Here is a 10,590-nt window from a genome sequence, read left to right on the forward strand (position 1 = left end):
GCGCGTGACAGTGTACGCACTTTTGGTCAGGGAAATTTTTGAGTTTGGTCAGGGGAAGTCAGGGAAATGAACAAGCAGATTTTGCTGGGAACCCTGTAATGAGACTTAACTCCGGTTAAGTTGAAGTCAGCTTTTAAAATAATTTAAAATGATCAAAATACAAATATTATTTATACATTCAGCTTGCTCCAAAGCAGAATGTTTTGTATTGTTCTGCAATGAACCCTCGGTTGAGTTGAAATGCTCTGTGGTAAAAACCCCCCTATAATAGCGTTTTCTACATTTTTTAAAATTCTTCCAGATTATTATGTGACATACATCACATATTTTGGCATATTCTGCTTTGGGGTCAGCTTGAATCCTGTCAAATCTATTACTATAAGATTTTTTTGGAATGTTCAGTAATCTTGGAGGTATTTTTTTTTGGGGGGGGGGGGAATATATATAGAAAAATTCACATTACGAAAAAAACTTGTCGAAACTCACCATATATATGAACTCGCTGTTAGAACTTTTTTTAAAATAGTGATTTTTTTAATTTTAAATATACTACTACTAAACCACACATGCAGCTCATTTATATTCCTCTGCGGAACATCTAACGAATTGGTACATATTGGAATGTGTGCATGTGTTGTGAATCTGAGGTGAGGTTTGTTTCTGTGTAATGCTTGTTATTTGTAGTGCTGTCATCTGCTATCAACTTGGCTATCAACATTGTTGTAGGCCTGTTGCTCTCAGTGGAGAGACTAATAGGGGGATTGGCTCATATTTGTGCCTTGCAGTTTACAGAAAACCAACTTCAGCTTAAAACTATACTGTAAGGCGATGAATTTTTTACTCGTAAATTTGTCTAATTTTGTTTTTCCTTATCAGGTGAAGCGAGAGCCCTCTCTGTCTCCTGCGCGAAAATCTCGTGGTGGACGGCAGTCAACATCACCAGTTAGAAAAGTTGTCCGGAAACGATCCCCATCTCTATCCGCATCTCCTTCTCCACAGCGTGCGATTGAAATTGAGAAGTCTCCTAGCATTAAAAAAGTATGTGGCTTAAACTGTAATGTCTGAGGATATATTTCAGTGTGTAGTAAATCATGTGCTTGATTAATATTTTATTCTTGAAAAATATTCTTCTCTGATTTGGTTTTCTAAACTTTTTCACAGTCACTGAGTTGTGTTGAACTGTGCAAACATTGTCTATGTTGAGCTTGTGTTAGCTGCGTCGATGAAACTAACAGAAAATATGACATATTATACATGAGTCACACTGTAAAGACCTCCCAAAAAGTTCTTAAATCTCCCGAATTTTTATAATAATCACAAAAAATCCCTAATTGTCAGTAAAAATTCCCTACTTCATTTAAAAAGAATCCCTGCTTCTGAAAACAATCCCTAAGGAATTTCTTGTGGCAAAAAGTCTTTTGCCTCTGTTTTTTCCCCTTTCGAAATGACGTCATGTTGTAAATGGGAGAATAGTGGGAAAGTTTTTCAAAACCCTCTGATGGTAAGAAGAAAAGTTGTTTATCTTATCCTTCAGGGAAATAGCTTAGCAGCCAATAGTCCTGGATAATAATTGCAGATTATAGTGACGTGCATGTCACTAAACTTCTTTTGTTGAAGTTACGTACGTGCGATAACAAAACATGAATATTGATAAGCAAAAATATTTAATCAATTTTAAAGATAGTTATTCCCCAATGAATTTCCTTCCATTACATGTCCCAGAAAAGGGCTGCCTTTTTCTTTTTGTACAAGTTGTGTTACGGACATGAACATCGGTCATGGTGGAAAGATTGACATCATCCCCCATGTGAAATCAAAAACATCAAGCGTAACAAAAAGTCTGTGTTCTTCAAAAATTTGTTTTTTTCCCCTTCATCTTCCGATGATTTTGAGGTTGTTTGTGCTAAATGTTTGTTCATATTGTTTTCTGATTGAACACAATATTTTTTTTAGACCACCATTGAAATTTTGTCCTCCAATTTCACTTGTTTTTTGTGTAGGGTTTTTATTCCCAAGGGTTTTAACTTCCATGTGTGTAAAATCACTATTTTATTTGTAAAAATCACTTTTGTATTTATTAGGGAGTGGCTTTGTATAAAATATTGGTCCGCACGAAAATTTCCCTAATTTTCATTTTCCATAGTTGGCAGCCATGGTATTCAATGATATACAAGCATTTTTATGAAAATTTCTAATTATGCATGTATAGAAATATCAATTTTTTCTTCATAACTTTGTTCTCAGATATTTAGTGCAACTTGTATAAAAATTCCAGTTGAATGACGTGAAAATCCAGGAAAATGTCGACAATACACTGAGCATTAATTTAAATGTGTCGAAAGTAGCTGGGTGATAAGGGATGAATGTTTTTTTTAAGGTTTTTTCTTCATAAATTGAGACCTTCCAACTCTCCAGATTTAGGCAAGAGACTCTGGATTTTCTTAATCTCCTTCCTGCTGTTCAGAATTGTTGTAAATCTCTTGATTTTAGCAGAAAATCAGATGCTTTCCCCCCATTTTAGCAGAAAAATTACAAGTGTTAATTGCACATAAGCCATTTTCGGCATATGCTTTGGGGGCTGAATAATAAACTAGAGTTGCCAGATGATCACAGACAGCAAAGATTAGGCAGTGCTTGTAGGATGGGCAGTTATCTATGATGAAACTCTTTCCTCCGTAAAAAATAACGCTTGTCTAACAACTTGTATGTTCTGACAACTGCGGCTTATATGGTGGTGACCCATGCTCCTTTGGTAAGTCTGATTTTTTTCTTCTCTTTTTTTTTTGCATGTAATATTTCGAAAACCAGTTCCCCCGCTCATGGAAATTTCTTGCTAGATTCGGCATATGTGAGGACTTCGCCTCCCCCTCTTTCATTACAGTTCTTTTATGTTGTCAGAATTGCCTGTGCTGTCTTCCAAATTGGTTTTTGTTTGGTTTGGCATAACCAGTCTGGATTCTGCTTTACGTTATAACTGTGGTTGCTGTATCACAGCAGTTACGGTGATCTATGGGAGCTCTGCCCAGTCGCTGTTGTGTGCTGACCCCATGATATGAAGCTGTCACGATACGGTTGCATTGAAAATTAAACATGACATTCAAGATAGCATAAAAATTGAAAAAAAAAAGTGCTGCTTCATCGATTAGGAAATGGATGAATTCTGATGGTCTATGTTCATGTGATTTCATATCAAAAGTTGCTGCTTTTTAAGATAAGGTGCAAATGTCTTGCATTATTATATTCTGTTTAGGGGTTTATGTAGGGTGACCTGACGAGTTGCCTGCAAAATTGGGGAGAATCCCAGATATTGTTGTTAAAAACCAGGACACTTTCAAAACTCTCATTTGGTGAGCATTACAGTGTACAATCGCAAACTAACAATTATGTGTAAAAATGAGTAAAACATTGAGATGGGAGCCATGATTGTCAGATGTTCCGTATATATATGCACATACATCAGGGGCGAGGAAAATCTTAGCCACAAGCTGCTACATTTTGTTACAATTTGCGTTTGCTATGTTGCCCTTAAGAAACTTTGAAGTTGCATCACAATAGAAGCTAACTTTTTGATAACATCTGTCCTCCCCGCAATTTAATTTTTTAGGGCCACAAATGGAATTAGCTTGAGGTCCCTCCCCAGGATTCATCGCACAGGCTTCCAACAACGCATAAAATGGCATCAAACTATGTGAATTGCAGCTCATCCGCTTAACAAAAAAAAAAAAAAACCCCTTCAATTGCTGTTTCCAGCTATTTTTTTGCAAAAAAATTTTACTCCTTTGATTTATGTGTTCCTTATGTTAATTATTTTTTAAATTGCGTTGATTTTGCCTGACTGGCTGTACTTGATGAAACATTGGTGTATCCTTTAACAGAACAGAAAAGTTCACGAAAGAACGTATAATCGCACTGGAAAGAGCACAGCAATGAGAAATTCGTCTTCGCCATCAGGAGTTGTGATGCAAAAGGTGTCGGTAAATTCAGGGTGTCTACAATCATGTAAAAGTAGCACAATCCCGGAAAAATAACAGTGAGCAAAAGGTCTTGAAATAAGTGAAAAATAGGGAGTGAAAACATGTACTCTGAATGTTTTGTGAAAATAGAACCATTCAATTAAATTTCTAATAGTTAAATCATTATTCTATAGTTTTTATTTCTATAGTTTAAATAAAAAATAATTTAATTCTATGGTTTTTAATCGCTCTATTAAATTTCTTAGAATTTCTAATAAATATTTTAAGAATGACCCAGCAAAAGAAATCATCTCAAAGTATTTTGAATCAAACTGAGGTAATGATCAAGAGCGAACTAAAAAAGAAACAAATTATTTTAAATATGAAATTGGTAAATTCTGTGGTAAAAGAAGCAAGATCAAACTTTCAAAAATGCTTGAAACTGAAGGGAACAAAAGCACAACTTAGACTTGCATCAGTGACAAAAACAAGAAAAATAATGACTTTTCTAATGAATGTTTCAAGTCTCTCCTGTTGTAATTTTTTTTTAATTAGTGATTACCAAGTCTACAAGCTAAATCTAAAACACTCATTTTCAAATTATTTTTGAAATTTGAAATACCATGTGTTAAAATGTGTCTGTTAAAAGCTTCTCATTTGTTGATATTGTAGAGAATGTATAAATATCAAGAAGTCTTTCAAATTTTTTTATGATTTAAAAATTGAACAGAATTATTTCTAAAGTAAATCTATGATTTGAGCCTTGGGGGGGGGGGGCATCTTCTTAGCTGAGATAACTGTTTTTTAAAGTAAAGTAAAAAGTAATCCTGTGCGCATTACTATATGTAATGTAATTTATTTACTGCCAAATTTTTAAAGTGTTATAAAACTGATATAAATGCTGATACAAAAATAATTCTTTCTGCTACAAAAATCAAATGTTAATTTTCCACCCCTGTATCCATGTGATTGAAGGGCATATGCCATGAAGGGTGAGATGCATTACATTACATACTCTTACATTACTAGGAGGAAAGAGGTTAAGAGGACTCTTAGTCTCATACTTATAATGCTTATGCTTCCAGGATCAGTCTACCCTCGTTTTATGAACTTACTGCATGTAATTTGTTTCGGAAGTCCTTTCATAAACCAAATTGTTCAAAACCCGAAATAGTTTTCTCATCCCCATAGGAATCAACATGAAATTAATTAAATCATTCCGAGGACTTTGAATATTTTTAGTGTGAAATTTCACAGCAGTGCTTTGCGCTTGAGTGCATAACATAAAACCGATTGAAATCATTAGATTAACACTGAAAACACTTTTCCCTAGAATAGACAATCCCAACCTTATGAGATAGTAGGGGTGTACTCATAACGATCACGTTCCGTGATTTTTTTATATCTCGTATCGGAGTAAAAGTGGGACCATGTCTGGTTTCTTTAACAGTAAAACCGCTTTTGTGGACACTAATGGGACAAAAAAATTCATCTGTAAAAGTTAAAAAGGAGTGTCCATTAAGAGGGGTTTTACTGTATCATCTATAATCTCAGCGTCAAAGTTCTCAATTTCTGCCTGAATTCATATTTCTGTAAGTCATTTGCTGCCAATCAGTATAATCAATAAGTATACTGCCACATCAATAAGAGCTATCAGCAGTGCAGTACAGCATCAATATGGCAAAAATATAACAGTAAAATAACAGATTCCTAGCATAATATCTAACGTAGCTAAAAAAGCAAAAACAGTACAAACAGGCATCCCGGATGCCTTTTTTGGGACGGCCAAAAAATAGTGAGAAACCTGGACATCTGGCCACCCTAGGTGCACGCAAGACCTATCTGGGGAAGGGGATTTTTCGTTAATTGATTAAAAAATTTTTTTTTTTTTTGATTGTGTCTGTAAGTTGGCGTGCCTCTTGGGAGAATTTCTGGATTCCAAAAGTTCACGTCTGAAATTTACTTTTAAATATGTCTCGCTCTGTAGTCAATCTAGCAGCTGTGATGATGATAATGTTAAACTTGAATTTTAGTGTTTAATGGTTACTGTTATAAAATTTCAAAAGGTTTTATTGGATACATTCCTTTTTTTCTGTATCAATAGATGTAAGATGCCTTTTTTCTAACTACTTCGATCCAATTTTATTTTTGCACATGAATTGTATGAAAATTTATCTGAAAGTGTTCCCTAACCATTCTTTCCCTTTTTAAAATCATGTTAGGAAGTTGAGCAAGATAAAAAGTCTAGGATAAGGTCATCTAAAGACATTGAAAAGAAAGAACCAGGATCTAAGTCTGTTTCTGGGAAAGTTAAGGAGGAACTTATGGAGAGACAGAAGCATGCTCAACCGCCTGCTCCAGCCAAAGTAGCCGGTTCAGATGATGAAGTGGCCAGTGATGTAGAGATCAAGCGGAAGAAAGTTAAAAATGTAGCTGCGGCTATTGCAGAGCGAGAACATAAAGAGAAGAAAAGAAAAAAGAAGAGTGTTACAGAAAGTAGTGATGTATGTTTTTTCCCTCTCCCAAATGGAAATTCTCAGCTCTATTTTTTATTTATTTATTTTTTTGTTCTAGAGTTGGAAACTTTGTGACTTAATTGAACGTATCGGACAGATTAATAGCTGTGGCAAATTTAATTAATCAAGTAATTCAGACTTTTTCATCATGAAATTCACAGTCAAAATAGAAACAAACATATAATTAGGAAAAAATAAGATGTCAAGCTTTTTTTTCGATTTGTGAATTGCATAAAATATTTTCATTTTTAAAAATATATCTGATCAAAAAATATGATTTTTACAATTATTTCATTGTTTTCATAGCAAACTTTCATTTCATTGTAACTTTACACACAGATTATGGTAGATTGCCATTTATGTCCTATATTTTCTCCTTGCATTCAGGGTCAAGAATCTGAAGTTGAAGAGAAGAAGAAGAAAAAAAAGAAGCATAAAAAACACAAGAAGCATAAAAAGCATAAGAAACATAAGAAGAATAAGAAAGAGGATGAGGTACTAGTCTAGTTTGGCATCAGTGGTGTAGTTTGAATAGAGTCCTGGGTAGCTAGACGAGTATTACCTATTGCTAAATATGCATATCAATTTATTTTTTAAGCAGAAAATCATGTGTATCTTATATATATTCCTCCAAAATTTATTTTTGATTGTTTCATTTCGCTTTTGCGAATGTAAAAAGAAAAAAAAAGCGTCATTCATGAGAAAACGTTTCAATGGTTATTATTTTCAGGCTTCAGCTTCTGATGAAGAGCTTGAGCGGGAACTCAGAAAACAAGCTCTCATGACACTGATGATTAAGTCACGTGAAGCAAATGTTGGAGATAAAGAAGTTAGCACTTGAAAATGTTTTTTTCCTCCCCCCCCCCCCTTTAAAATGTTTAGGGAGGAAATTCAAGAAAAGTAACACGGGTTTCATTGAATGTATCAAATATTGTGTTCGTGTGTGTAGTGATTTCTGATTTGTGGTGGTATCCAGCTCTGTGAAGAAAAATTGATGTTTTCAAAGTATGATTTCTGACAATGTGATAATGATTGGAATAAGATTTTCAAGCTGATTAAAAATGTGAAGCAAGCAATTTTTTTGTATGTAATAATAGTTTTCATTTTGGACTACATTGCGAAATGTTTAATATCGCATCCTTTTCTTTGTAATTTCTTCAACTATTTCTATTGGCTGTAATTTTTTTGTATTCATTAAAAATTATGTGTACAAATGCACATATATATGTATACAAGATTCTGGTTACCAAGATTTTTTAATAGATGTTTATTCATCTTTTCCACAAATTTTCAATAAGAAATGTATTTAAAAAAAAAAGGGAAACTTATTTTTTTCTTCAGAGCTCCATGTTTTTTTTAAAATTAAATTGTATATGAATCCAACAATTATTCTTGTGTAAGTGTACCATTACATCGGTATTGTGAATTTCTCAGTATTTTTCTTTTTTTTTAACAGTTGTCACTGATTAGATTCCTTTCTTTTTAGGAATGTGATTGAATTTTTTTTTGTTTTCTATACTATTGACTTATATTTTCTTCAATACAGTGATACCCGGAATTATGTGAGTTTTCAAAACTAATGATGTAATTCAAGGTAAACTTTTCAAACGCTAATGCTCTCCACTTTTCAGGAGAAGGGAAGAAAATTTGCAGATTTTCTTTATATTTTGTTTCCTCTTTATTTTTCTTTTATAGCAACTCTCTCCAGGGAAAAATTTCTCTCTAAGAAACTGATGAGAAAAGTATCCAAGCTATGTTCAAAATGTATCGATTCGAAAGAAAAATCATGGTAGCTTGTGTGTATCGTGCTTAAATGTGTTAATGCAAATTTTTCAAAGAAATCCAATCGCACTGAAACAAGAATTTTGGGCATTGTATATTTGTTTTGAATCTTGCTTTCTAATTCACTTCTTTCTTTGACAACATGAGTTATACCTTTGATAAGCGGTGGGATCATGCTTTTCCCACTGTTGTATGTTGATTTGAGAAATGCGCTTTGCCCTTCATAGGATTATCATATTTTATTTTACATATATTAGAACATAAATTTAGCAAACTGTTCAACTCCAGAAAGTTTGAGTTTACTTGCTCAGAGTTAGCATTAGTGATGTTGTGGGGTTTACATTTCCAGATCTCATGTTGAAAATTTTTTATTTCAAATTGTAACTTTATTTGACGTAGGCAGCTATTTTTTTGCTTGCCAGAGAGTCTGGCTGTTAGACAGTACAGTGCAAGCAAAAAATGGCCGATATGAAACAAAATGACAATTTGGAATTGAAAAATCCCAATCCCTTTTGGGATTTCTATCACATGCATGAGCATATATCATGTGCACTCCATGTTGGATCTCAAGCCAGCATAGTGTAACATGTTACTCTCATTCCACTAGCTGTGAGTGTGACAGTTTATAATGCCATCATAATATTTCAACATGCAAGTAGATAGCGAAGGATCACACATTGAGTGAACATTTTGTTAAGAAATTAGTTTTTTATTCTTTTAAATAGCATTCTGGCTGTCAGAAAAGACAAGGCTCTGTCTCTTTAGGGATTTTAGCTCTTTACCCAGTTGGATTGAGACATGCTAGGACGATTGCATTCTGACTGTCTTCTAACAGTCATTCTCACATTGCTGTATTTTTCTTGACGAATTTTGTATCCAAAAGTCATGTGAAACCTCCCATGTGTGAAAGTACCAATCATCATTTAGCTTATAAGATGTACAAGTTTTTCATTAACACCTTAAACTATATAATAGTCTCCATACATGCAAGAGTAAAATTTACTTTTTTTGTCGGTAAAAAGTGATTGGAACAGTTAAATTGTTTGTGCTCCCCACCCTTGAGTTCTTGGTACTTTTAACAAATGAAAAGATGTTTAAGCAACAGCTCAGAAGTATCTAATAAGTATTTTATGTATCATTTTGATAAATTGAGCAATATTCAACTCCATAAATGTTTCTTCCATAGAATTCCATTCGTGATAATTGATGTGTTGGTCGATATGGAATGTATATTTTTTTTAGAGGTGTTGCTGCATCCAATGACATGTCAAATTGCTGTCATAAATTGAATGTTTACCCTAAAACTGGGTTAAATCATGGACAATTTTTTTCTCCTTCCATTCACAAGCTTGGTAGCCTTCCATTTGCAACATACGCTCCATATATATTGTCATGTATTACTTCACATATAAACATTAAAGTAACTTTGTTTAAATGCTTTGTTCTGTGATTTTTGACTTTTTTTTTTCTGAAATGAGTCGTATGTATTTGTTGGATTTTTAATAATACACTTTTGTAAGGTACATTGAAACTCATTTTCACGAACCTGTACGGACACAAAAAAACTAGTTGGTAAAATAAAAAATTTGTGAAGGGGGAAAGGCGCTTAAAGAAATATGGTAGACTTGATAATCCTGTTACTTGATAATCTGGCCTATCCAGTAATCTTGTGTATTTTAGGCGGGGTTTTTTCAAGCATATATAGAAGAGGGAAACATGTCACTATGTCTGTGCTCAGAAGTTTATATTATTCAAATGGGCTTTTTCAATTGACTTCCAGTAATCAGTTTTGATAATCCGGCACAGCTTGGTCTGATATGTGTCGGATTAGCAAGAGTCTTCTGTAGTATATTATTGTATGCCGGAGATAAAGCAGTGTGTCAATATTGGAATAATGCTCAACTTGCAGTACTTTCGTTACACTACACATAGGTATAGGACACCAAGTCCTGTTTCAACTGTTTCCGATTACTGTGGCTGTGGAATCGATTCCAAGAAACAGGAAATGTTAGACGTCTACCAGGGCAAGGTCGGCCACGCGCCACTACAGCAACTGATGACCGGTATATGCGGTTAACAGCCCGTCGAAACAGAACAGAGAATGCTACGCTGCAAAGACGGTTGCTCTTGGCAACAGGACGAAGGGTGTCCAGCCAAACAGTACGTAATCGGCTTCATGAGGGAGGGCTCTATGCACGTAGGCCAATGGTCTGCATTCCGTTGACCGTGTGGCCCGAAGAAGATGGGCTGCTGAACATCGAGATTGGGAGCAACATGATTGGAGCCAAGTGCTGTTTACAGACGAGTCCCGATTCAGTCTGGAGTGTGACACCCGACGT

At 34.3% G+C, this 10,590-nt stretch overlaps 1 protein-coding gene across 7 annotated transcripts in view; it reads left to right on the top strand.

Moving 5' to 3' along the window:
- Nucleotides 1-9,686, top strand: part of LOC149076331 (uncharacterized) — a 33,361-nt gene extending 23,675 nt beyond the window's left edge. For all 7 annotated transcript variants that reach the window (XM_089243902.1, XM_089243903.1, XM_089243904.1 and 4 more), the window contains 4 exons: nt 877-1,038; nt 6,176-6,457; nt 6,857-6,964; nt 7,200-9,686. In XM_089243902.1, the coding sequence (XP_089100028.1) occupies nt 877-1,038; nt 6,176-6,457; nt 6,857-6,964; nt 7,200-7,310 (663 nt within the window). In that variant the 3' untranslated portion in view covers nt 7,311-9,686. The remainder of the gene's footprint in view (nt 1-876; nt 1,039-6,175; nt 6,458-6,856; nt 6,965-7,199) is intronic.
- The last annotated feature ends 904 nt before the right edge of the window (nt 9,687-10,590 follow it).

The sequence above is a fragment of the Pholcus phalangioides genome, unplaced genomic scaffold (assembly GCF_987345545.1).
Source record: "Pholcus phalangioides strain wild (caught in Gottingen) unplaced genomic scaffold, Ppha-v1.0 ptg000015l_1, whole genome shotgun sequence".
Classification (NCBI taxonomy): Eukaryota; Metazoa; Arthropoda; class Arachnida; order Araneae; family Pholcidae; genus Pholcus; species Pholcus phalangioides.